Source organism: Plectropomus leopardus, chromosome 11 (genome assembly GCF_008729295.1).
Source record: "Plectropomus leopardus isolate mb chromosome 11, YSFRI_Pleo_2.0, whole genome shotgun sequence".
Classification (NCBI taxonomy): domain Eukaryota; kingdom Metazoa; phylum Chordata; class Actinopteri; order Perciformes; family Serranidae; genus Plectropomus; species Plectropomus leopardus.
In genome coordinates this window covers 20,822,174-20,850,091 of record NC_056473.1, presented here as the reverse complement: position 1 = coordinate 20,850,091, position 27,918 = coordinate 20,822,174, and the positions used below count along the sequence as shown (strand labels likewise).

General features: G+C 38.1%; 2 protein-coding genes across 24 annotated transcripts in view; both read left to right on the top strand.

The window, feature by feature from the left end:
* The window catches only part of mical3a (microtubule associated monooxygenase, calponin and LIM domain containing 3a), a 106,891-nt gene extending 93,639 nt beyond the window's left edge, over positions 1-13,252 (top strand). For 17 of the 21 annotated variants that reach the window (XM_042495757.1, XM_042495761.1, XM_042495755.1 and 14 more), the window contains 4 exons: positions 5,513-5,578; positions 8,572-8,671; positions 10,834-10,907; positions 11,164-13,252. In XM_042495757.1, coding sequence (XP_042351691.1) covers positions 5,513-5,578; positions 8,572-8,671; positions 10,834-10,907; positions 11,164-11,348 — 425 coding nt within the window. In that variant the 3' untranslated portion in view covers positions 11,349-13,252. Of the gene's footprint in view, positions 1-1,880; positions 1,932-5,512; positions 5,579-8,571; positions 8,672-10,833; positions 10,908-11,163 lie in introns of all 21 variants that reach the window. The other 4 variants (XM_042495756.1, XM_042495763.1, XM_042495773.1 and 1 more) reach the window with 2 other exon arrangements.
* A 1,718-nt stretch (positions 13,253-14,970) lies between these two features.
* ttc38 (tetratricopeptide repeat domain 38) overlaps positions 14,971-27,918 on the top strand; it is a 47,984-nt gene continuing 35,036 nt past the window's right edge. For 2 of the 3 annotated variants that reach the window (XM_042495474.1, XM_042495475.1), the window contains exons 1-11: positions 14,971-15,049; positions 17,214-17,291; positions 17,453-17,534; positions 19,796-19,967; positions 21,200-21,373; positions 25,040-25,115; positions 25,497-25,616; positions 25,770-25,829; positions 26,058-26,096; positions 26,598-26,679; positions 27,206-27,371. In XM_042495474.1, coding sequence (XP_042351408.1) covers positions 15,020-15,049; positions 17,214-17,291; positions 17,453-17,534; positions 19,796-19,967; positions 21,200-21,373; positions 25,040-25,115; positions 25,497-25,616; positions 25,770-25,829; positions 26,058-26,096; positions 26,598-26,679; positions 27,206-27,371 — 1,079 coding nt within the window. In that variant the 5' untranslated portion in view covers positions 14,971-15,019. Of the gene's footprint in view, positions 15,050-17,213; positions 17,292-17,452; positions 17,535-19,795; positions 19,968-21,199; positions 21,374-25,039; positions 25,116-25,496; positions 25,617-25,769; positions 25,830-26,057; positions 26,097-26,597; positions 26,680-27,205; positions 27,372-27,918 lie in introns of those variants that run through there. The other variant, XM_042495476.1, reaches the window with a different exon arrangement.

The following is a 27,918-nucleotide window of genomic DNA, read 5'->3' as shown; positions in this document are numbered from 1 at the left end:
TCAGTATACTACTGCAGATAGATGTAATGCCCTCATTTAGTAAACTTCAGGGTGTAGTAAGTTTCATAACACATATAACTCTCCTATTATTAACATTTTATGAGTGATTTACTCTATGTGAGGCAATTAAATCTTGTTTTTGTGTCAGCGCTGGCTATATGAGACCATGTTTTATCTTTATATGAGTTCAGCCTTTTCTAGAGCTCTAAAGGGAATAATAGTAATATCGATGATTGGGATGATGTAACCAAGAAGGTGCATTATCTCAGAAAAGCTGTCCCTCTGCGATCATTAACATTGTGTTAAAATTACTGTCTGTGTTTACAATTGTCTAGTCCTACTGAAGCATATTCCAGTACGTAGATTTATGTGCAGGAAGACATATTTGTTTCTCCAAAGTAATAAACCTAAATTGGTCTTGACAAGGGACTATCACAGACAATATATTTCCGAGAATACATTATTTGTTAGCGGGCAGTGCAGTTCATTATTTGGTGCAGTTTATAAGTGTGAAGCATTGATAGTGCTCAGTGGCAATAACACATTATCTACGTGACGTGAGTTTTGTATGCGAATAAGGCTCAGAGGTTGTCCTTTGTAGAGCTGACAGTGTATTCCATCCTAATTTACTTAATGGTGATGGCAACGGTAACTTTTATCATGCAAATGCATGCACATAAATTTGGCCATTTTCCCACCAAACTAAATAACTATTTACTTTTCCCATCAGCTGTGTGTCCAGTTAATTGTTTGAGTATGTTTTAACTTGTTTACTACTCTACTCTCTTAAAGGATTGTATAAAGGTACTTATACATTACCCAAACAGCACAAAAGAAGATCAGGTATTAGATTTACTGTAGTTTTTCCTTTTTGTATTAATGACATGTGACACTGTTATGTAGGCTTCATCTGTGGTGACACACTGCAACAGTTCTCCATCTCTGAACATTGTCGATCTCTGTCCGTCCATAACGTGTCCGCCATCGTCAGTCCGATGCTGCATGCGATCAGGAGAATGTGTGTCCCCGACATAGATTTGTGTTTGCTCATTCTGGATGTGTTTTTGTCTCCTTCACTGCCTCTCAATGAGGAGAGTTTCTGTACTCTGATCAAGACTCAGATCACGTTACATTTTTATTATAAAAGCAATCAGAATGTAAGAAATCAAATATGAATTGGTTTTGCAGGCTGACAACTTCTTTATTAGACTATTTTCTGCAAATGTTTGCTGTGGCTGAGTGACTTGATACAGACGTTTGCTGAAATCTTATCTATTATATTATTTTTTTTTTACTGTAGTAACATCAATCCAGAGTTGTTTGTGACTTTGTCTGTTGTACTCAAAGATCACACTAAACACTCAGCTGCTCTTTCAGTCTAAAATAATTAAGTATTCAATCATTAAATTGTTGTAATCAAACATTGGTGCACATGGATTGATACATAACTGGAGAGAATTAGAGCTGTTCTTGCTGTTTTAACCAACTACAACATTGCCAAATTAAATGAAAGCAATACAAAAATATGTTGCCCTCGACATATCGGCGCACATTACAAGAGGCTTTGTGTGATATTAAGCAGACTGAGCCAGTAAACAGCAATACAGCAAATCTATGTTGTAGCCTCTTATTATTTTTGGAAAATGCCATGTAGCAATGCTCAACCTGACTTGCATTATGCACTGTGGTGAGTACTGACGGACTCTCTTTGTTCTGAGTGACGCTGCAGTGTGTGCGTGCGTGTGTGTGTGTGTGTGTGTGTCTTTGTGTGCAAGAACATGCATGACTTGCTGTTGTTGGAGAATTTTCTGTGTGTTTGTGTGCCCAGTTTGGGGCTGTGTGAAATAACTCCTATCTCTAATATATCCCTGTCATTGTAGACTATTGGGGAGATTCTAATTACAGTGAAATCCTGGACTTGCATCTGGGCGGTATGTATTTCATATCTGTCGCTTTAAACTAACCTAATGGCTAACCCAATCTGTCTTCCTCCCCCTCTTTTTGTTTCGACTTGAGCTTTGTACCCCTCCCATCTTCCTTGATTGGCTGATTGGCTGGCTGGCTGACTGGCTGGCTGGCTTTTTAGCCTCATTGCAATACTTTATGCTCCTATATCTCCCTCCCCCTCCCCCCTTACTCGGTTTCTAGTTCAGACACTCTTTACATCAAACAGAGATCAGACACTTGGTCTCATGCTGTCCTCTTAAGATCATCTTTGATCTCTATAAACCCATGAATGATGAATAAATGAATGAATAAGTAACTTTTGTCACTCCTCAGCACATAGACAGTGTGATACAAACTGCAGCAGAGACACAATCGGGGACATATAGCAGAGTCAGAAATACAAACAGCAATAAATATTCTTACATTCAAAATAAATATGTGGTCCCCTTCAGCACAGTCAACAAAACAAACAAACAAACAAATAAACAAACAAACAAAAAAAACCCCATAAAAAAGTAAATAATGCACTGACTTGACGGTGCAATTTCACGCTAAATATACAGAACATGCTCTTTAAAGACATCCTCCTTGTATAATTCACAGTAACACTTTGTGAGCATGAATGAATCTGTCTCACAAGACACCATGGTAAATTCCTGACAGTTAGTATTACTATTTCAAATTTAAACTATCGCAAAAACGTCAATGAAAACATTTTGGAGAGGCAGGGACAGCTTGATTATTTAAAGAGTAGGCATGCAGCAGGCAAACCCAGTGATGCTACTGGTCCTTTGTCCTCATCTACAGTGACATAGACACTTCATAGGCATTTCATAGACAGACTGCTTATGCACGGATTTAAAACAAAATTTGGTGAAAAGATTTCAATGTGTTTCAGTACTTTTTGGAACATTTTCAGCACATTTTAACAATGCTGCAGAAAAACTGACACCTAAGATAATTTTGCTCGCTCTTATTATATGAAATTTTCACACTATTTCACCTCAATTTGCCAGGTAATATTAGCGTAAAATCTGTCTTCCAAAATCATTAAAAGTAGCAGCATAATAGTTATAATGCTGTAAAAGTACTTTTCTGATTCTGATTTAAAGTTTTAAACTGCTGATATTCTGCATATTACTTCCAATATTGATCCTTCCAGCAAGTACATTGTGCAGATTAAAGCTTGATATAGTTTATTCCTCTGTGCCATAAAATATAAAAATGTCAATGTAGCACACTGTTGCACAAGGTGAACACAGACACTGTAGATTATTTTGAGTCAATCACATAGCCTATCCTGATGCCAAATGAGTATTATTCCGCAGCTGAAAATAGTCCCTGCCAAGTGCTCTGTTTGCTTTTGTTTTAGTAATGTTTGGTTAAAACTAACTACAGGAGACACATAAAAATATCCTAGATGACGAAGAAGCACATGAACACACAAAAGAGATACATGTTGCAGTATGCACACATTTAGGAACACAGAACCCTCCTCACACACACACACACACACACTATGAAAGTATTGTATAACCCCTCCTGAACTGACTCATACTAAACTGCTGGCATGGCTCTTAGCTTCCCCTCAGAGCTCTGCGCTGCTGTAGTTCTGCCCTCTAGTCCCAGCAATGGCTCCCCTGACTTTCTCATACCTGCTCAGTTGCATAACTCCCCGAGTGTGTGTGTGTGTGTGTGTGTGTGTGTGTGTGTGTGTGTGTATAGTGTGTGCTAATAGGCAGTGTTGCAACCACTGACCCGTAGCATCTGTGTCTAAAACTGTGATTGACCAACAGTAACAGTGTCCACCATATCTGGGTGAGACGTCTTGTGTTATCTGTTGTTATCTTGTCGACTGCGGCCTTGTTTGAATATGAGCAGAATGCATCTTTTCCTCCTCAGGCCTGTTGTGAAATCAGCAGGCTGTGTGTGCTTTATAGTCATTCAGTGTCAGTGAAGAGGAGTGAGGAAAAAAGGTGCATTTCCGCATATTAGAGCAAGGCCTACGCTTTTCTGTTGGTTTTGTCCTGCTGGTTGTCGTCACTCATCAGACAGGAGATTATGTGGAGTTTTGACATAAAGATGAATACATATTTTCCAACTGAGCTGGCTTACAAGGGTACTTTCAGGGTCATGATGTTTCATCAGCTCCTCTCATGTAGTGTATGAATACTAAAAATAGGTGGTATCTCATTTTGAATCTTTGCATCTGGAAATGGTGAAACGAATGTGTTATGGAGAATTCTACTTCTGTCTTGCCACGTTTAATGGTGTGATGGGAAACTGTGGCGTTTTGACTGAACACCAGGCTGTGAGGTGGATACTTGCTTTATGAGCATGATTGTATTCGAGCCCTGCAGGGGAGAACCAAACTAAAGCCAGGATCAATGTGTCTGAATCTGATAAGTTATATATTTTTCCTTATAATTTTTATCATCTCTTTTAACGATTTTACAATTAAGAATTTACTGAGCGTAAAGTTCCAACGATGCATTTCATAACTATATTTGCATGATTTGGCAGAGCCATAAAAATTTTATTAGGACTCCAATCTGTGCAAAATAGATTTTCTAAACTGCAGTTTTTTCCTCAACAGATTTTTATTTTTTCTCTGTGATAGTCCCTTGAAGGCATTTTACTCTCCTTGCTCCTTTACCCATCAGCCTGGGAACACTTTGTCTGCCTCCCATATGTGTCCTGTAATGGCCCATATGTCTGTGTCAATATCAGATATGTTTCCCCCAGCTAACTGCACATTCTCCCTGAATCCTCTTCACTTCACACATACTCCGTAGTCTTAATTTTGGGGGTTTATTAAGGTCTGTGATCTACCTCGGTTAAGTGGTGCATATCAGAAAAAGTCCTAATTTGCACTTCAAAAGTAGCTCCACTTCAAAAGTCACCACGCTGGCAACAAATTGAGCTGGCTGGTCTAAACATTCAAGTAGTGTTTACAAGGAGACGCTGAAACATCTTTAAAGAACAAGCAATTATCTGTGTCTGTGAAGGAGATGGAGCTCCTGGTGATCAGTAATGGCTCTAATAATGGGATTAAATCATTCTGTGTGCTGGGATAAACACTGGCCATATTTGTAGGCTCTTCCCGTTTTATAACTGACACGGGGTGCTGATGCCTAACTGAAGATTATCTGGAGAACCACAGATGAAAGATCAAACGGGGGGATTATTTTCCCTTTCTGTGCTACAAGTTTTCTGTCTTCTCCTGTTTCCGTTTCCTATTTTTATCCCTTTTTTTCATCCCTTACACCACACAGCTGATCTCTCCCACCTCCTCTCTCTAGGTGATATGTCCTCTCCCTACCACAGTGCTCCTGCCTTTTTTTTGATTTTCTCCTCAATTTTCTTTCTCCTTCATCACACCCCTCTTTCCCCTCCTCACTCTTCTCTTTCCCCCTCCACCCACGCTCTGTGTCCTCTCCTCTTTTTCTCTCTCTGTAACGTTGCTCTTTCTCCTACATTATCTCCACCACTCTTTATCTCCCGCCCACCCGTGCGCCCGTCTACGTCACTCCCTCACGCTCTTTCCCCTCTTGTCTTGTGGAAGTTGAGCCCTTTGTGGGGATGCCACGCCGAAGACCTCTCTCCTTCTGCCCCTGCTGTTCCCCTGAAGGTAACGTAACCTCGCCGCCTCCGCTGACGGTTGTGGCGGGTTACCATGGCAACTGTAAGGATCTCCAGAACCGGGCTGCCCCCCTTGGGCCCCTCCCCATCACCCTCCCAACCGGTCCTCCTCCTTTTCCAGTTCTCACTGTTCGTGTGCAATCAGGCTCAGTAGATTTCCCCACAATGTTTCCAAAAATCAGAGAAATATTGAGACATTTATTAAAAGGAATTGGATTTTAAATGCTGAAGAAAGCTCCAATTATACATTTCATTATAATTTGATCACTGTGTTAGAATGTCTGCTGTTACAGGTAATGGTCAGTTGGTCTTTTTTTTTTTTTTTTTGACCACTATGACAATAGACCGAGGTATTTAATGTAGATTGTCATCTTCCCCAAACAGAGTGAGGAGCAGGACAGAAACTTTAACCCTTTGAAACCTGGAGAGACATCACTTTTTGTACTGCTTTCAGATGCCTTTCACAAGTATTTAAACCTTTTCACCCTGACAGATTGGTTTGACTTAATTCATAAACATGGGAAAAAAGACAATTAGCAACTTGACAGGAAATATTGAAAAAAATGAAAAAGTAAAAAAATTATTTTTTTTTTAAAGTTAGGGAAACATGTCTAGTACTTGCTGTGTAATACTTGCATTCTGTAGGTATTCATGCCAAAAAAACCCACTAAATATATATATAGATGTGTAAAAAAATGCCCCCAGTGTGTAAAGGCCTTTACACTTTTTCTTTTGGCATCATCCAAAATGTCTAAGGGGTATAGTAAAGCTCATACTTGAATATAATTGTTTCATCTGAACTGAGATATCCAAAACTTGACATGCCTACTGTGCAGCGTTGCCAGATAGGGCTACTTATTGTTTAATTAGGCTTTTAAATGTTACACACAGTGACTGATAACTGATGGCTTTCAAAACCAAATGTCATTTCAGTTTATTTCAACCGGGTTGAAACTTATTTTCTTATTTAATTGTTATTCTTCATAGATCTGTGATCAAAGACTTGTCAAAGCTGCACACATAATTAAAGAATTTCATATTTAATATTTATTTTAACCAGAATAAAAGTGTCATCCTTGTTACTGAGTAACTGTCACAACAAAAAAATCTTCTCCAAAATAAAAATGATCAATACTGGACTATTTTTATGACAATTGAGCTACTTTTGAGCCATTTGCTGTTTGAGGGTCAGTTGCAGCTCACCAACACATGATAGAAAATCCAGTTTAAGCAGCATAATTCATACTATTGGATACGCTGTATGTTTTACTGGTAATACACACAAGCATAGTGTCTCAGAAAGTCCAATACTAGGGAAAAAGATCCTCTATCTACCTCCATTCACACAAAGGGGAAACTACTCTGCTGCAATGTGTCTTTATTCAACAGCATGGGTTCTGTTTTCTGTTTAGCTAAGATTAATGGTAAAGCTGCATTCTGCAGTAGTTTTTAGGAATTCTGCCTGGTATCCCTTGACTAAACGTTAAGAATGATGTAATCATAAAATGATAACAAAACTGGGCTGTGAACACCTGAGACGTTGCTGGCTTGCGGGCAAGTTTGTGGTTCATGGAGTGAGAAACTTGCATGGTTTGATGATTTGTTATAAATATTCAAGTCTTACACAAAACAAGTCCTAAAAAATTAATGGATCATCTGGTTTGTTTCCGTATCTAACACCTGTCGGTGAGAAACTTTGCCTGAGCTTCTAATCCGTTTCCAGACACATGCTTTTGTGTTTGTGCGAGATCTGGTGTTTTGTTCTTGTATTACCTTGTACCGGTGGCTCTCCTTTGTGTTTGGAGCCTTGGGCTGAGGGGTGGTGATGGTGGAACTGGTTGAAATAGTCTGAGACGAATTAAACAAAGATTTGTAGGACAGGTTTGAAAGCTCAGCCTTGCTTTTAGGATTCCTCCTTTGTCTCCACATGTATTCCTCTCCAGTGTGAGCAGCTCTACTCCAGCTTTCTCTCTGTCCCTTGTCTGTTAATTAGCAAAAGCCAGCCCCCGAGACCACAACCATGCGATTTATGTGTGTACAATGTTTTTCCTTTTCGTTTTGCAAGAGCCTCCGCTTCCCCAGCTAAGTATGTCACGCTGCATCGAGGTTCGCCTTCCGGTGTTTCATTGAAACCGCTTGGCTCCACCTGCTGCAGTCAGATAAATGAAAAGGATGCATCGTCCTGGCAGCAGACCTTTCTAAGCATGCCATGTAGACTGGTCTTCTGTGCGTACAGTGGGACTGCAGAAGAAGTGTGCTGCATGATGCAACTGGCACCGAACATGCTTTACCCTGAGGCAGACTTAATAGAGGAGTGTGAGCTCTCTATTGGTCTCAGTGATAAGTCATCCCATGTACATTTGACCTTGTAATTGAATATGTAAAGACAGCAGAATAATTCATGCATTTTTTTCCATCCTTAAACTGCTCAGCATGAATGGGATGTAAAAGGATTTTCTTACTGCTTGTGGGTCAATATGTGGGCAGGGGAGGGTGAAGAATTTCTATTGGATCCCTGGGTTTACTTCTCTGTAATGTTTTTGCTACTGATTGGTGTGTTTGTGTTTTTTCTTACTACCATCCCACTATGAAAAAACAAACTGATAGGAGGAGGTAGTTGCTCCCAAAGAGCAGCTACATCTGACACTAAGTCCAAACTGGGTAACACAAACTCTCAACTTAACAACAACAGGTATTGTCTGTTTATGTGTGTGTGTGTGTGTGGGTAGGTGGGTTGTATGTGTATGTATGAACTTACAAAAGTTGAAACCTGTAGCTCCACGCCATCTTTAAGTATGGCGTGACTGACCACGTTGGTGTCGAGTCCATCCTTCCACCTCACCACCCGCCCCCCCCCCCCCAGTGAGGACATCCTGGCTTGGCTGTCATTGCATTGCCTGTGTCAGTCCTTGTCTGTGAGACATGTCATCTCTCAGCCATCTGGTGTCTTACTCCCACTCTGTGCTTCCCTCCTCCTTCCAGGCATGGGCAAGAAAGACGATCCCAAGCTAATGCAAGAGTGGTTCAAGCTGGTGCAGGAGAAAAATGCCCTGGTCCGCTATGAGTCAGAACTCATGATATTGTAAGTACATTACTTGACTTTTGAGATGGATAAGCTAATCGATGATCTGATTCATCTGAGGGGATTTTCATTTTCAGGATCCATAGATTAGTTGTGCATTAATGTCAACTCTTGTATTAACCAAGCAGCTAGTTAGAAATGTCTTCTTTATATATACTATATATCAAGTTGTCCATAGTCATAAAATTGGTCATGGTCATGACCGGCCTTACATCATCATTAAGGCTGCGCCCCCTTCTTGGGGAAAAAAAAAGTCGTCACACGAGTAGAGAAACAGGAAAATGCTGAAAAGCTAATGTGTAGTGGGTAAACCGAGGCTTTCACACTGAGATTTGATGCACACAAGATGCTGAATATTTACTGTTAGTGTAGTAAATAACTAAATAATGCTGTTGAGGGCTGGGAAATTAGAAAAAAATTAATTCACAATCTTTTTTATATTCTAGGGTTGACAATTAGCGCTTTCATTAAATATTTATAAAGTTAGATATGAATAAATAATCATCAGTAATGTGGAATTTATGACTCAGTGGGTAAAGGCAAATACTACTACAACTACAACAACTACTACTACTACTACTACTACTACTGCTACTATTAATAATAATAATAATATTTTTAGAAAATGACTTTATTGTAATGCAGCCTTAAAAAAAGGAAAAGAAACCATATTACGATTACCAAAATCTAAGATAATATCTAGTCTCATATCACAATATGAGATATAATATACAGTTTTTACGGATGGATAGCCAACGTAAGCTCCAGTGTGATGCTGCTGCAGCACAGTGACACAGTAAAAAAGCATCAGACTGCCATCTCCTATTAAATTTCAGCCTGTAGATCAAACAGTTGGCTATCAACAAGTTGGTTATTTACAGGCAACACTTAGCCTAATAATACCACCACCACCACCACCAGGTATTGTGATGCAAAACTCTTAACATGTATAGATTTCCAGATAATCAATGTCCAGCCACTGTGTTGGGCCAATGATCCACTTTAATGGGGAAAGCTTGAAGGAACATAACGCTCATCAGTCTTAATTTAACAAGGTACTGTGAACACTCAGGCTCCGGCAAGGTAGCAAAATGATTATCAGACATGCCCATAAATAAATGTTTGTTTAACAAGAAATACATACATACAAAGAAGTCTAAATTATAATCCAAACACATCAAATTGCATTGACATCTATAGGATCTTTGGTTTTCTATAAACCCCCCCACAAAGGAGGCATGGCCTTGATGTTTTGCAAAATGTCCGTACGTGCTGGTTTGGTTTATTGGCATATGCAACAAGTTGGCAGTAGGAATGTCTAAAGAGTGAGTTAATCTAGCAAGCGCTATATAATAATACCATGGCTATAAATTGGTAAACAAACAAGACTAGGGATTTATAGTCACACATAACTGTTCTGTCTTGGATTATCATTCATCACCTGCAGAAGTACTTTGTCAGGCTCAGCTCTGCATTGTGCAATGGGAATTCGGAGGTCAATTTTAGAAATATCTTCCCGTGAACTCAAGTCTTTGTCAAGAGGAAAATATTACCTGCGAAAGGCCCTACAGGGACATGTCAAGGGATTGCCCAATTAATGGGGATTGATTCTTTGGACCTCGTTGTCTGCAATAGTTGTTGCAATGAAAGGACCAATGAACAATATTGTCATCCCTAAAAATATAATCCAACATTTAATACCTGCGATAAATTTTCCTGATGATGTAATAATATTCCATCATTTAAGCACAAGGCAATTATAACCTAACAAAGTATACACAAGATAAAATAACACTGAATTATAACCCTCTTATTTTTATGATTATTATTATTACATCATGAGTTTAAAAAGGTTTTTAGCCCTTATGAAGTCATAATCATTTTTCAATATTATGTTGTGGTATGTGATCGCATTTGCATCCATTTAAAAAAAACAACTTTATTATATCCTGACAAGTCATTAAATGATTTACTGTTATCATCTTATTGTCAGTTATCAAAAGCTTTTAAATGAACTATTCATCTCTTCTGGAACTAGTAATTATAAACAAATCCTGCCTAGATAAATGAAGATGCAGTCAAAAAAAAACATCAATGCTGAAAGCTATGATTCATCCGAGCAACAAACTGAACTCATGCATCTTTCTCTGTCTTTCCCCAAGTGCCAGAGAGCTGGAGCTGGAGGACCGACAGAGCCGACTGCAGCAGGAACTCAGGGAGCGAATGGCTGTGGAAGGTGAATGTTGGAGTGCCACTTTAGCTCTGAGGCTGGATTGCACCAACAAGGATTCATTTTTAAACCTGATCAAATTGTGGTTTATGTTTAAATTCTGTTGCACCAAACTTCAAAACTAGCTCAAAGGAAAGAGAGGTTAAATTCAAACTTCTCTTTAAATCTGAGTTTAGTTTTTAATCTAAACCTAGACTAAATGTGTAGATTTGTATAATCTGGTCCCTGTCTTTAACTCCTTGTTTCCCTGTGCCTCTCTCAGACCACCTGAAGACAGAGAAGGAGCTTGCTCAAGAGAAGCAGATCCTAAATGAAATGTTGGAGGTGGTGGAGCAGCGCGATGCCCTGGTGGCCCTCTTGGAGGAGCAGAGGCTTCGGGAGAAGGAGGAGGACAAGGACCTGGAAGCTGTGATGCTCTCCAAAGGCTTCAACCTTAACTGGGCTTAACAGGAGCGAAATGATTGCCTGGAAAAAGAGTTGACTTGTTATAGGCCATCTTTGATCAGAATAGTCTGCTGAACACCTGCAGCAGTGAATGTGTAAAGACTCCCCCAACACACACAAACACTACGACTGCCTCTGACATTGAAGCAGTCCACAACGTTTACATATCCTCTGCCCAAAGGCAGTCCCAGTTCATCACTTGCAGTTCTGCTTGCTCTCGCTCTCTGAGGGCGGAGAGGCGAGTAAATTCACAGCTTTATCATCCCAGCCTTGAAATGGATCCTCTCAAACATGGGAAGACCTTTGGGAGAATGTTTAAAGACTTGTTTTATCAATTATCTAAAGGGAAGAATGCAGTTCGGTCCTGCTGATGTAAAGGAATTGTAAAGAATTGTGTTTTTGTGTATAGTTGTGTAGAACAAGTCACATTTTGGTGGAAGAGGGACCTCTCTTTTCCAAAAAGGACTGCTACAGAGGTGCTTTTTAGCGCTAGAGAGATGCCTCCAGTCTCAATCTCAGATTCTCCTTTTCAGTCCGACTGCAGGACAGATATCCTCTGCTGAAGCTGCCTTTCTATTTAGTGACAAACTGAGTTCTGTATAAACCATAAAGAAATCATAAAAGGCTCTTTTCCCCCCTCACAGAGTGTTTTAGTGATTCAATGCTAAGAGTCCATTAAATATGGCCATGGTTTTCATGTATTTATTATCTTTGTTTGCTTTTAACAGTTTTTTTTGCATTCACAGGAGAGTGCCCAGAATCTCATTATCTTGCACTTGTGCATGACTCAGATGCACCCAAAAGCCATTGCATGTCAGGAATGAAGGCTGCAGGCACATAGAAGAACTTGTCCTTGAAAGCTAGGACATAGCATACAGACTTATGCTTTACTGTATGGTAACTTAAGCATTTCACATGACTCGATAATGATGGGCCTCTCCTTGACATGCCATTCACTGTATATCACACTGACAGTTCACGTTTACAAATACTTGTCCATATTTCAGTTCAGATGTTTGTTTCCTACTATGCTAGACAATAGCGAGGTAAACCAACAAAGATTCATCATGTTCAGATTCGTATTCTACCGTGTGTGTTAACATCAGGATGTTATCGTTAATGAAGCTTTTGTTTCACTGTTGTTAATGGGAGATCTGCAGAGCTTATGTTACTCATTTTGTGCCACAGGACTGTCTCCGTTTGTGGATATGCTGCAATATCTAAGGAGCACACCACAAGAACTTACACACTACATACCACTCACATCAGTATATGGCAGTGTTAATACTTAACCCTTGAACAAGATGCCTTTTTCATTTTCATTCTTTATGCTTAAGTTATATTTTATTTTTCTGAGTTGACTTGTTTTTGAGGTAGTCACATATGTGTATCCCACTGGAACTCAAGAATTTTACTTTTTTTTTTTTTTCCAAATACTTTTCTACAGCAGGTCCCCAAACAAACAGATTTGAAATGGGATGCTGAAGAAATGCAAAGTGCTTTATGAGCAACTTGCATTGAACAGGAACGTATAGGTTTATCTGGTGGGCAGTCAAATCTAATAGCCTTTGTGACAACTGTAAGAATCCAGGTGGTCACTGTTTTACAGCACAGAAACAGTAGAGGCTATATTTATGACTTGGTATGAGCTGTGAATAAAATTTTAAAAAAGTGACATAATTTTAAAGGTTGTTGTTTTAGATGGTGTGTGATACGTTTGACATGATTGTATTGATATTTATTAACATGTGTGCAAAACTGTATTATATGTAAAGAAAATGAATCCTAATTTTTAAACTGTTCCGTTGACACGACTTGTAATGTAAATGCTTCATGTAGCTAAAATGCATAGGGGTGTTGGATGTATGCTGAAAATGGCAATAAAACAATGCAGTTGTTCTTTTAAATGTTTGTCCACTAAAGTCTCACTTTTAATTTTGTAGTATGGTTAGTGTTAGCTAATTGATCTAACTGTTATGAAGAATTTTAAGATAAAACTTACATTTTTTGGCATATTTAGCTTAAAACCTGTGTATTTCTGCAGAAATCACGAGATTCTATATCAAAGGGACTACCTGTAAACCCAAATATTTATTTGTATTATGTATTACAGTCAGGCTACATGGATTTTGATACAAAGTAAATATATAGTAGCCTGTGTTGATTAATACTCAATAAACCATAGCTACATATGACACAAAGTTAAATTATAGTATATATACCAAAGCAACAGAATAAAACAGAACAAGAGAAAGAAAATTAAAAAGTTTAAACATTGTGCACGAACGGTTAGAAGCCAAAATTAGCTTATGGAGACACCTCCCCTATTAAGTAACTATAATCATTCATAAAACGAAAAAAAAAGGTAAAAGCAAAGAATGCATAATTGATCAAAATCTCAAGACTAAACAGTGATACAAAGTTGATCAAAGATGTACAGATGACAAAACAGTATTAACAACGTGAAATACATTACAAGTCAATGGTCTACAAGTCCTTTTCAAATGTTTTTAACAATAATAAATAGTAACAATAATGCCAATATTAACACTACTAGTGATGGCAGTAGGTTGTTCCAAAAAGATGGTCCGCTGTATTTCAATGATTAATGAGTTGGGGGAATCAACAGATTAAAGCATGGTCAAAATTAAGCAGCAGAGGCACAGAAAACAGACTTTTAGTTCTTAGCATCAAAAACAAGGTCCCATTTCCCATATTGCAACCAACAGTGACTTTTTATTAGACCCTTCCTCAAATCCAAGCCCATATAACTCTGACAGGTATCTGCAGGCCCTTAAATAGTCTTAATATGTCTTTATTCAATTTTATAAATATTAAGCCTTGAAACGTATTGAATAGTCCTAAATTTGAATTCGCGAGGTCTTACTTGCGACAAGCATTTGATTTTTTTTTTAATCTTTTAATTTCTTTTTGTCAGAAGGAGCAGAGCTAAAGTCCACATTTCTAATGTTATATGTCTTTAAACCTACAACTGAACTACTGTTTTACTTCATGCTTGCACAAAATGTAGATGAATTTAACTCCCTCTAATAACCGTGCCCTCACATAAAACCTGCCTGTGCACTGGATCACGTACTTTATATATACCTTTATACTGACCGGCAAATAAAAAAGATGAATTGTCCAAAATTTGGTTCAAATTATATTAAAGAGGTCCTTAAAGCATTACATCTTTGTGTCTAATACCTATAGGCTCCCTGTCTGATGACATCGTCATGTTTTTTTTTCTCTCTCATAACTATTGATGAGGTCACAAAAGGTAGTTTTCTCAGACTTGACAGGCTTGTCTAGAGCCAGAAAAGACAGCTATTTTTCAGACTAAAGGGTCTTATGCATACATGTTTAAAATAAACTGTGAGCTCACGATGGGAAGGAATTAACAAAATAAAATAAACAAATAAAACCCAGAGTTCACCGCGCATATCTCTTTATCTATTCTCCTCACTACCTTTAACAAAATTTACACGTGGAAAGTGTATTATTGAAAGTACGCATGACTTTTAATTCAAATATAATTTACACGTTTTGATCGTGCCCTTATTTTGAAAGCAAGCTAACTATAACCAACTTCCGGTCTCTTGAAGTTTCAGTAGCTTGACGAAGCAGCTGACGTGTGGGTGAAAGTTTGAAAAAGTTAACGCTGCTCCTCGAAAATGCTGGCTTCAAGTTTCAGGGACTGTAAGGTAAGTGATGGGGCTTCGTAAAAAATGCATGCATCATAAAAAAAAGACAACTTTCCGCCAAGAAACAGCACGAGAACGGAAACGCCAGAGGAGATTTGTGCGGTTTAAAATCACGCGCAAGTGTTGCGGTTATGCTAGCGTTGAAGGAAACAACCGTAAACTAAAGCAAACAAATATCGAGTTTTTAAACCGTGTTCACCTTCTGGGTTAACACAAGGTACAAATTCAGCTTGGTTGATGAAGATTGAATAATGTCCTTCATAACTGTGTTTGAAAGAACTCCTGTCAGGACACGTAGTTTTGCCCCAGAAAACCGTATTTTGAGTGGACTTTAATCAACCTTAAACCTTTACCAACCTTTTGGAAGTGTTTAACGTTGGACCTTGAGCACATTGGATTGATTTCTTTCTTAAACATGGTAGAAACAAAGGCAATAATCAACTTTGCAAGAAATGTTCTGCAAATTGTAGGACCTCCGTAGATTTAGATTTAAAAGGGAAAAATGACCAGAAAGCTATGATTATAAATATCATCATTGTATATTTGAAATTATGTTACTGAATCATTATAATGTTTAATCGCATTCCTCTGGTAATTTCCCTCTTTTTAATTTTTTTTTCCTTTTTCTCTTTCTTTCTTTTTTGCTCATTTGCAAAAGCGTCGTTTTATTGTAACATTTTACTCATTTTTTTTTGCTCATTTTTGGGTCATTTCTTAAGTTGCTCATTGCCTTTTTACCCCATGTTTTTCCAAAAGACATCAAGCAAATTTCCTCAGGTTTTAAAAGTTTAAACCTCTCTAAGTTAGGCTAAAATATTTCACGTGTGCACAGTTTTCTCTTGTAAAAGTATCTGTTCCCGGTAGCTTTTGTCTGCACTGCAAAGGTGTTATGTTATGAAAGTAAAATGTTAACATTCATGGAGTACTTTTTCCTGTTTTAGGTATGCAGACTTTTTCCTGCTCTGTGTTTGTTTTGAGTTTTTGTTTGTTTTGTTTGTTTGTTTACCTTGTTTACCCAGGGACATCAGATGGAAATTAGCTGCTAGTTAACTCTGGTTAAAATAAAATAAACTCCTTTAGCACCTCACTCTCTATTAGCATACTCTTAGTTATGGCAACTATGGTGCGCCAGTTTCAGTCAGATGTACAATTCTGGTTTGGTGAGTTTGGCTGTGAGGTCTTACGTCAATCCTTTTATCTTCTGAGTGTTGCCTGGTAATTCTTCTGTCTCATGAATTTTGTTCCATAATCAGTGCTTTTAAAGCACTTTTTTGCATTTAAAGCAACAGTGTGTAAGATTTAGGGAGGGAAAGGGGGTTGTAGTAGCATTTAGTGGTGAGAGTTGCAGAGTTGCAGCTGAGGCTTTTCCTGGTTAGGATTCCTTAAGTGGTCATTGTTCAAGAGGTTTTTACTTGGAGCCAAATTGTCAGCAGAGGTCACTTTCTCTCCTAAAACCCGGTGATTTTCACCAGTGAAAACACCGAATAAAGCGGTTTCAAAAAAAAAAAGTGTTTCCACAATGCAGTTTGACACTGAGGGACTGCAATGCGAAAATACAAATGGTCCTATCTAGAGGCAGTGTTTGGTCTGTCTCTTCTTAGCTACTGTCCTGCTGCTATTTCTGTCTCCAGGCTGCATGTCAGTGGGTGGTGCTTTTGTTGGCTCTGGCTTTCTGTCCTCTTTGACAACATCTAAGGGCCCTGACACACCAAGCAGATGGTCGACCGTCGGTCATGGTCGAGCTATCGGCGAACGTCGGCCGTTGTCCACCTTTTTTCAGTCGATTTAATATGTTGGATCTGTGTCTAAGACGGCAAAGCTCATTGGTGAATATAACCACTCTGTTTGGCAGTTCAGCTCAGTTTACAAGAAGAGAGAGGGAAGTGTGAAATGAAAAAAGATCAGTTAAGTTTCATTTTATGCTGGCATGTGACTTTTTCGTTTTATGTTATGCTATTCTTTCCCATGCACATTGTCGATTAGATTTTTTTTTTCCAAAGTCATTTGAACTACTTTTTCTAAGTAGCTTTAGTTGAACAAACTGGATTTCTGGCGAGGGTATTGTTGCTGTTCAAACACTTCCAGAGTGTAAATGGTAGTGTGCAAAGCAATGCTTTCAAAGTAGCTTCCCCAACACCGATTCTGATATTTCTGTCTCTTACAGGCATGGAGCGCTGAAGGTCTTCCATTGTCCACCAGCAGTAATGAGGCTTGCAAACTATATGATGCCATACTCACCCAGGTAACACTCACATACTTATGCTTCCACACAAAACAAACAAACCGATAAAAAGAAACTCCTTTCCTCTTATTAAAAATTATACACAAGATGTGATATTATCTGTAGAGTACGTATAACTGTAAACAAAAATTGCACTTCATCTTTTTTTGTTTGGCTTCTAGTTTGTGAAATGGCAGAATGACGAAACCCTGGGAGGATTTGAAGGATGCTTCTCTGCCATCAAGGCAGCTGACCCTAATTTTGGTAAATACAAATGTGGTCAAACATTAGTCATTATTTTTAACCTTTTGCTTAATTGGGTAGGTCCTGATAAGATATGGAAACTAAGCAGCAGCAGAGTCGACAACAGATTAAAGGAGATGACAGCAAATCAGTGTCAAAAGTTCAGAGTAAGAAAACAAAGGGGGGGATGATGGTAACAGTGCTAAAATTATCCATTGCTGAAATAGCCTAATTAAAAATGACTTTGACCCTCTATACTTTAAATAAACACGGACGAGGTCAGCTCCTCAAGGTCTTAGTTCTAGTTCAAGGGAGCTACAATCATTAAAGCTTATCAGTTGTAATGCTTTGGGGTCATAAAACACTGTTAAATTTAGATAAACTTAATGAGTAATCTTGGCACATAAATAGAAGAAATCGTGACTTGTAAAAGGCAAAGATCACGCTCATCAGAACAGACGCTTTTTTATGACATGTTATGAAACATAAGTGCCCATAAAGCACAGGTGTGATTAATTACATTAATAACGACCAAATCCATTTCGAAAAGCCAGTTCCAGGTGTTCATTAGAATGAGTAACTGGGACAATTTTGGAAGTGAAGCATAATTAATGTCATTAGTTATACCTGTGCTCTGCCTGAGTGACATGATAAACCCTTGGCTATTTAGCAATGACTTCCTGTGCTGTCATTTATGTAACAAAAGCATTGACCGAATGACCTTGAGAAGCAGGGGTTAATCAGTATCTGTCTGTCAATCTAAGAAACTCTATGACTTGTAATTGATGTTATAGATGCTGCTATTTATCACCATGTGCTCATTTTGAGCTCTCATCAAGTGTTTTAAATGTTTCATTTGTTGTGCATGCAAATGAATCAAGCTGTTGTTGTGCAGGTTCAATAATCATTGATGCACCTGAGGACTTAAAACTGCTTTTGACTTTAACTGAGAACACAGGATGAGACCATTCAAGTGTTGTTTTTTATGGTTACATAAGGAAAACAAACGGAGGTCATGTAGGTTTAAGATGAATTCCATTGTTAACATGAATCATAGTTAATAGACCTGAATATTTAAGTAGAACACAATTCTCTTTGGATAGAAAAACAATGCATTTGCCAAACAATATTTGAAATCATTGGTAACTTTTTTTTATTTAAAGCTGTAGTTGGTGACTTTCATAAACTAACTTTTTGTCATTATTGCTCAAACTGTCTCTATATTCACATCAGAATCTAGTTTTATTGCCTAGTACATTTACATATACAAGGAATCTGACTTGGTGTTTTGGTGCCAAACAATTAACATAAAGGAGAAGAATAAAATAGTGAATTTAATTAGAATAGAACATAAGATAAAAAATATAGAAGCAATTTAAATATATAAAATGACAAAATAGAATATAAAGGACACAAAAAGTATATACAAAAGGTGCATTGCATGAGACGGATATGGCTTGTGAACTGTGGTCAAACTAATAAATAAATTAATTGTTTATTTTCCAGGGACAGCGCACAGTTAAAAGTAATTTCACCAGAGTTAGCTAGTTGCTAATATGCATCTGTTGGGCAGTTAAACAAAACAAACAAACACTTAACAGCAGGTGGCCTACACTACCTAAAACAGGATAATACATAAAAGTCCATAAATATAAAAATTTCACTACAATAACGGAATAAAATCAGTATGACTGACTGTTAAAGAAAATCAAAGCAAGACTATGAATAATTAGGAACTTCAGGCATGCATCTGAGTAAAAGAAAGAAGTTATCAAACTGTCAAATTGCACAGCGCGGTTCAAATATGTATCAAGATTGACTTCATTTTGTCATGTGACTTCATTTTCTTTTTCTTGTCTCATGTTTTCAGGAACATATTTTTGTGTTTACTGTTTAGCTGTAAAATGAGGAAATTTGTGACCTGGCAGCATTGTTGAAAACAATCAAGCCAAAAAGTCGGCCAAAAGGCCTCATCTCATTTCAGACTGAACAATGTTTTTTTTTTTAAGTATAATGCTGCATAGTGTACTTGAACATTAACTTTGTCCAAATCAGCTTTATTAGCAAAGTATGTGTGATCATATAAAAGAAGATAAAAAAGAAGATGAAATTTGACCCCAGTTTTCATAAAACATGAACAGAAATTGCTGTAAAGGCAGTTTACTTCAAAGTGCCTTTTATATATCTGGCTTTGCATCAAAGTGCATGTGATAGTTTCATATTGTTTAACTGCAGTAAAAAAGTCCAGAAGAAAAGACCAGTGTTATCTGTTTTCCCTGCAGTTATGGGCCATGTGATAAGTACGGGGCTGGAGCTGGTGTCAACGACTAGCTCCATCCGTCTGAATGAGAGTTTGGCCAGCGCTGTGAGGCGAACAGTGGAGCTAGCCAACAACCAGGACATCACTCCCAGAGAGAAGCTCCATGTTAAGGCTATGGAGCTCTTTTCACGTGGGTAAGATCCAGAGCCAGGTGGTTACAGGATATCAGTCAAAACAGAGGCATAAAAAAGAATTTGGTGCTGCAAGGGTCAGCAGTTTGACTTGGCAAAAGATGCTGACCTGTCATTGAATTTTGGTCCGCCAACGCCACAACCTAAATTCAACTAAATATAAATAGATAATAATGTTGGTGACCAGCAGTGCAGTTTCAAATTTAAATAGAAAAGCCCATTATTATTTGGGTTGTGGACAGCCCAGAGCTATCTTTGAATCTTTTTTTAACAGAAAAATAGACCCAAGATTGCACTTAAAATGTTAAGCATATGATTGACAAGATTAAATATTTATCATTCAAACCAACTGATATTAAATGCAAGCTTTGCTAAATGAAATTACAAGGAGCCGAAAGGTAAAGGTGCTCTAAACTGAAAATAAAAAGTTTCTGTGTAGGATTTGACAATTTAACACTTAGGTGCCCTCTGGGGGTCTTATCAGAAACAACGGAGATAACAATGCACACAATTATTTTTTCCCCCTAGAAACATTTGTGAAATAACCATATAGAAACTCATCTTGTTGTGGCTTTAATAGGAAATATGTTTAATAAAATAGTTCAAGCAAGATTGTTTACTGTTAAAAAGCGTTTTCTACTGAGATAAATTTTCACTCTTTTTAGAGAAATGCCAGTAAAATAACCTGACCAGAAGAGAGGCATTTTTACTGATTAAATGTAACATGTTTTGAAGTGAGGGCTGCAGCGCAGTCAGTCAACATTAGGTCCAAATAGAGAAGAGATCAGCTTTGTTTACCATCATGCCAGAGGAAATAGTTTGTCTGTGAAAGAAGTCTTTTTGATGTTTTATCTATCAGACAATAGTCATTCATCCCTAAGTTTCTTTTTTTCTGTCCCACTGTGATGCAGTCACATGCTTCAGATCCACACAATTCATCTGTTATGTTGTGTGCCAAAGACTCTTCTGTATATTTCAGTTGCAGTCTAGTGAGTAATATTTGTATTCTGTCTGTTGTGTCTTATTTCCCAGTAGTACAGTATGATATACTATAATATTGAGAGGACAGTTTGTTTCTCAATATTGTCTTAGAGGCTTCTTTTGTTTTTCCAGGGGCCTCTAATTCCCTCCATTCAGCACAAAGCATATTGACGTCTCTGTGATTCTCATGGTACACTTATTCTGTTGACCTTCAGTGCTTTCTTGTCTTTAACAGTTACTCACATTTCTTGTAGAAATTTTCTCAAGGCCTGCGATGTATGGGAAGACATTCTGGTCGATCACCCCACTGATATGCTGGCTCTCAAGTTTGCTCATGATGCTTACTTCTACTCAGGAGCCCAAATTCAGATGAGGGACTCTGTGGCCAGAGTGCTGCCCCACTGGAAACCACATATGCCTTTATCCAGGTACAGAAAACAGCATACATTATGAACAAGAGAAGCACTTTTGGATAACTTAATAATCACACGAAAAGTCATTTATTAATGTATTGTTGAGAGTTGGGGGGGGGGGGGGGGGTAAAATCATGGGCTTTGAGGTACTGTATAACCAATAAACTGTCTGTACATGTTACCACAATGAGCTGAATGTTCATGGTATCAGTGTGCATTAGAGAGCCTTCTATATGTTCAATAGAGTGTTCACTGTATACAGGTGCTGACTTTCTGCAAAAATACAATTGGACTGAATGGGTCTCCATAGCCTTTTATGTGCTATATAACTCATAATATCTCACAAAAAACAGCTGCACATACGCTCATTATGATTGCATGTACAGTGTGTAAAGCTGAGCAGTTTGAAAAAAGGATGGAGTTATTCCATGTACAATAGCTGATATTAAAAAAACGATGAATGCCTAAGGGTTTTTAAAGCTTAATGATTATGTGATTAAAAATTTTTATTGAACAAAACAAAATGAGAAAATTTTGTACATAAAACAACAGGCATTAAAGATGCATTTTCAGTGCTTTGTTCAGTATTATAGTTTCTTGGCCTAGAACCACCCTCCCTGCTTCCCACATGGAATAAACCAAAGCAAACAAACAGAACAACAGAAAACAAGGAAGCAAATACATGAAAATATACATAACAAAAAATAAATGAATAAAATCAACAGTAATATAAATTAAAACAAAGCTTAATAATTAAAGTATAATGATTATCAATTAGCAAAGTTATAGTTCCCATTTACAAAGAATAACCCAGGTGTTAACATGTTTATCATCTTGGGAGCATTACAACTGTAGAAGGAGAAACAAATAAAAGGTGTCCTTAGATTGATATGTAAATATACTGTTTAACTGCTGTATCTACTTGAATGTAGAGCCTTATGCACACCTTCAGTTTCTTGTAGACAGGCCCGAAGGATGAAATGTCCATTGGCAAGAGGATGTTAAATCCTTGAAATCTGATGACGGTCTAGAGACTAAAACATTTTTCTAAAAAATTACTGCAATTTAAAAGACAGTGTGTGGGAATTCTTTCTTCTCTTGGTAAATTAATGGAACACTTCACCTACAACATGACCATTTGTTTATCAGTTACTTACCTTGTGTTACCTTGAATTTGTGAAGAAAACTTCAATTTTCATTGCATGCCTCAACGGTAAATGGAAAATCTAACACTGGTGAACATTCATACTGAATTGAATTAAAGGGGCCCCATGTTACAAAACAAAACCTCAGTTTGCAAACTCTCACACAACTCATGCAGTATAAGTAAAGTCTAATTTATCCAGGATATAGTTCCAAAACGTATGCATATTTGCTGAAATCTTATGATTTTTTTTTTTTTTAATCGTACTTTTTAAATCGTTTCCTTTTAGGGCAATAACAGATCAAGTCAACTAGTTACAAGCATTGTGCATTTCTCAAATTGTAACAAGAAGATGTAATAAAATGTAAGGGAAAAGAAAAAATAAAAACAGACAAAAAGACAAACGCAGGTAAACCAAAAAAAAAAAAAAAAAAATAGATCTGAAATCTTATGATTTAAAACACTTCCGCATTAAGTAGCTTGCATAGGTAAGCACATGTTTGAACTTTGCTCTTGCATTTCTTTGTGTTTCTTAAGGCACCTGTGTTTGAGTGTTTATGCAGAAGAGTTTTGACTAGTACGTTTTTTGTCATGTTCTTAGGGTTTTGTTGTTTGTTTCCCGTTTTGTTCTGGAAATCAATGTCCTCACGTGTCATGTCTTGTTTTACTTCCCACCATTGTCTGTTTCCAGGCTTTTTTTGTCTCATTTGGGACACTTTCAATCTCAAAACGACATGCACTGTTTTGTTACATTTTCCAGATTTAATGACATGTTTCCGTAAAACAGTGTGCAGCGAGCTTTGAGATGGTGTTACCCAGTCAGCAGCAATGTGTATATAAATAATTGTCTAACAGATCTTGACTTGCTGCACTATATGTTTTGTTTACATTTCACACTTGAGCCTGGCTTGTCAGTCCTTCGCTGTTCCCAGTCTTCCCTGCACATCTGTTTTGTGTTAGTCTGGTTTGCTCCGCCCCAGTGTTACCTACCACACCCTTGCCGTTTTTTATTGTCAGCCTTTCCCTGCTTTGCCAATGCAGGCCTACTGCAGCTACTCCAATCTTGTTCTTGTGACAAGTTTTCTGCGTATATGTACCTGGTTCCCTTTTTCCCTTGACATTTTGCCTTTGTTCGTGGTGTCATTCCTTAGTTTGTGTCTTGTGTTCCTTGTTAGATTCCTTCCCTGTGTTTTTTGTGGCATTTTGCCATTCTGGTTTGTTCGGTTTAGTTTTGGTGCTTTTTTATGTTGTACTTTGAGTTAGGTCTACCTGCATCTTCAAGTTTATCACCTGCCTGTTTATGATGTATTTTACCAGCTGCATTTAATTTGCCTGCCAGCTGTGCTGCATTTGGGTCCTCATTTGAACTGACACCATTACGGTCTTATCAAAAATGCATGTGCTTAAGAGGTATTAAATACACCACTGCATAAGTGATACTTGGACTATACAGCATGTGTGAGAGTGTATAAAGATGCAGTATATGATATACTTTGTCTGATATTAAGTGGAGCCGTACTTTACTTCAATTCATCAAGAATGTTTTCTTAACAAATATAATGCAACATGGAGTGAGTAATTGATAAACAAAAAAAGTAAAATATTCCTTTTAAAAAGGTTATTTTGTTGTTGTGTTCACTACTTGTTTCTGCAACACCCAAGTTTACATAAAGATCGTGTTTATTTTTGAGTAGCTTATAAAATGTATGCAGATTGTATGAAAACACAGAAAACAGCATAACATTAGGCATACGTATATGGATGTATGAACCATAGTTTTGTCTATAGGCACAAAAAGACATTCGCAGTTCATACAGGAGTCATTAAAGTCACAAGAATGTGCAAACGCAGAGTGTAGATACAAACGTATCTGTTCAGTGCAGTGGTGTAGCTAGTTAGCTGCTTGTTGTAGCTGCAGTACTTCTTACTGAGAGGCTAGAGAGTGTTTCAGGAAGAGTCTGTTGAGGTGATTGAACCATACAGTCCTGCAGAGGGTAATATCTCTCACACAGGGGGTAGCCTCGGTCTGCACCCTGCAATTGTGTGCCCTTTATGGGTAACAACTTGATGCAAGCAAATTATTGTTTGCTCTCACATCTTTTCCTCAACAACACATAGTCAAAGAATATAGATGTGTCGCAACAAACAAAATCCTATTCATATTTTAACATTTAATGGTAACACTGATGCCTCACAACAATGATTTCTTCCAAGCTGTGCCTGTATTACAGAGACAAATCCTCAATATGCTGTCACAACAAAATGCCCATATTCCTACAAAGCAATAATGTGAAGGCAGTTATCAGCATGATCAAAAGTTGGGGATGGCACACAAAAGTTGACACTGATGTAATGATTATGTTCACTTTTGGGGTCACTTGAAATGACTCCCAGAGTTTTCATTGTTATGGCTCGAAGCTTGTTTGATCTCTAAACCAGTGTCTGCTTTTCATCATTCTAGATAAACTGAATGGGTGAGTAAAAGTTCTTTCCATCCTGTCTTTAGTAATGAGATTTTTGTGTGTTTGTGCCCCCAGTTATCTAAAAGGACTGTACTCCTTTGGTCTCCTGGAGACTCGCCTCTATGACCAGGCAGAGACAGTAGCCATGGAGGTGAAATTTTCTTCTTTATTTTAGTCTGCTGCACACACTGTTGTCATTACTGTAACTGGGAGGTCCAGTCTGTCTATGCCTGTGCTGGTTGTGTCAGTTCAATTCGCCAAGTAATTTGCTGTCAAACACATATAATAAGCAGCTCATGGCAGCCCTCACTGGCCAGACTCTGCTGTGCTGAATGCATACAAAGTAGTTCTGACATGAGCTCACTTGAAAAAAGATTGAAGAACATCATAGACCAGAGGAAAGATAGCAATTGAGACCTGAGCATGCCGTTATGTTTGAATAGACATTTTACCCTGGTATGAGAAATATAGCATTTCTTCTGCATCTGAATTGCTTCTCCTTTACTTCAAACTGCTTAACTCTCTTCTACAGGGCCTCACTCTCACTCCAGAAGATGCTTGGTCCGTGCACTCTGTAGCCCATGTTTACGAGATGAAAGCAGAGGTGGACAAGGGCTTGAAGTTCATGGAAAGTAGAGAGAAAGACTGGCAGGTACAACCATTGTGTGCTCCTCAGCAGTTTGTTTTTCTGATGGATTTTATCTCAGCAACCTTGTACAGTTCTGTACAGTTTGTCCAATGAATCAATTCACACATTTCAGTAGCCCTATGAAAAACACTTCAAATATGTATTGTTAAATTCCAGATATCTGATGTGCTGGCCAGTCATAACTATTGGCATTGGGCTCTATACTTCATAGAGAAGGTAAGGATTATAATGAGTTTTCTCAGTCAAGCGGATAGTTGGCAGTAGGAGTGTTTGTGGAACTTGTATTTATGATATCCTTTCCCCTGGGTAATTTGAAGTCTGGAGTTGATTATATTGCAAGATTAATTTGTGTTTGCATCTGTGCAACACAATCTATCAACCCTGCTTATATCACAAGTCTGGAGTTATTCAAATTCATCTTTTTCACCTCTTCTTCCTCCACAGGGGCAATACGAAGCAGCTCTGCAAATATACGATTCTCAGGTTGGTTTGTGTTGAGAGTTTTGCATTCAAACTTGAATGGTACATACCTGTCAGAGTCCATCCTTTCAAGAACTATGCATGTAGCAACACACAAGGGATGCAGACTAAAAGCAATGTGTTGTGCTTGTTGTGAGGCAAAAAGTCAAGTGTGTGCAAATGGAAGTGATGTCCATGTGATAACACATTTCAGTGTCTGCTGCCAAAACTAATTACTCTTTTATTTAAGTCCAAAAATAGGAATGACAATATATAAGTAAAGCCTTTTACTGTCCTGTCCCCATACAAGAACATTTCATAATGTTACCACTGGCCATAACTCTGAACACAACAGAGATTCTAACATCAAGTCAGATGAGTTTCATGAATGTTTAACCACTCATATCAGGGGAATCCAGCAAGACATAAATGTGCCTGTTTTAAAATTTTATTTCTCTGAAAAATGTCATTGTGTGGAGGCTGTCACATGTTCAAGGTGAATAGTAAAATATGTCCTCTGTTTAGGTATTCAGACGTTGTAAAGCCACAGGATCCATGTTGGACACTGTAGATGCCAGTTCAATGCTCTGCAGACTGGAAATGGAGGGTAAGATACAGGCTGATATGGGAATTCACAAGGTATAACTTGGGATGTAATCACTGTCTGCATGAAGGAAATTGGGAATGGAGTTTTAATCTTACGGTCCATGTATCACATAGATGCCACTTACCAGAGTTTGATTAAAATTCTGGATGTGATGCATGCTATTTTCTGTTTCAAAATTACACTGATTGGTCTGATGAAGGTGCTCCAACATATGTTAATGTGTTGCTGATCATCTGAAAGGCGACGGCAGCATCTAATTTGTGATAAATTAAGATACTGTGGTCTTAAGTGAAACTGCTAATTAAGTGAGATAATGTTAGGTATCCTACCTCATTAATCTGAAACTGAAGGTGCTGTGTTTTGTAATTAGCAGTACCTCTGACCACATCTTTTTTACTCTATACAAACCAAAACACTAGAGACTAGATGACCTGCTGAAGTCTCAAAAATGTATTTGTCTTATATTTTGTAGCCTCTATGCAGCCTTCAAGCTGTGTTTTTGTGTTTGTGTTGTTGCATGCGTCAGGTGTGTGCGTGAAGGACCGCTGGCGAGAGCTGTTCCAGACCACACAGCCTCACACTGATGATCATGTGACCTTGTTCAATGACGTCCACTTCCTCATGGTGTCGCTGGGAGCTAAAGAGAGTGGGACTTCTCAGCGTCTGCTGGAGGGCCTCCAGGAATTGGCTAAGTAAGTTCCGCACATTTCTTCTCTTCACTGCACACCTCAACACTCTGTCAGCCTTACATAAGAGCCACACAGGCCTTATGTAAAACGGAGACGGAAACAAGGCTGAGCGTAGGATGGCGAGATGGAGAGCAGTCAGAAAGAGAATTAAGAGCTGCAGTCCATTTCAGAGACTGGGGTCTTCCCTGTGTAGCAGATGTACCAGCAGCTGCTGCCTCTGTGGAGTTTTGTGGTTAAAATGTATTCTGGCATCCCGACCACAGACATCCTGTGCTCTCTATTTTGTCCAGCGCACAACCCACAGAAAAGCTGCCACTTAAAACCAGCTTTTTTAAATTGTCATGTTTTTCAGAGTTACGTAATATAATGCAAGTCACAAGACTTTGGGAGTGATGCACTTTGAGGGGGAAAGCAGCTCTTGAAAGTGAATTCCCAAGTAACATACAGGAATGTTCTCCTCAACACAGCTCTCACTGAAGACTTGTTTGAGCTTTGCATTAATTATCTCCACCAGTCGAATGTATAACATACTGTATATATCATGTCACTT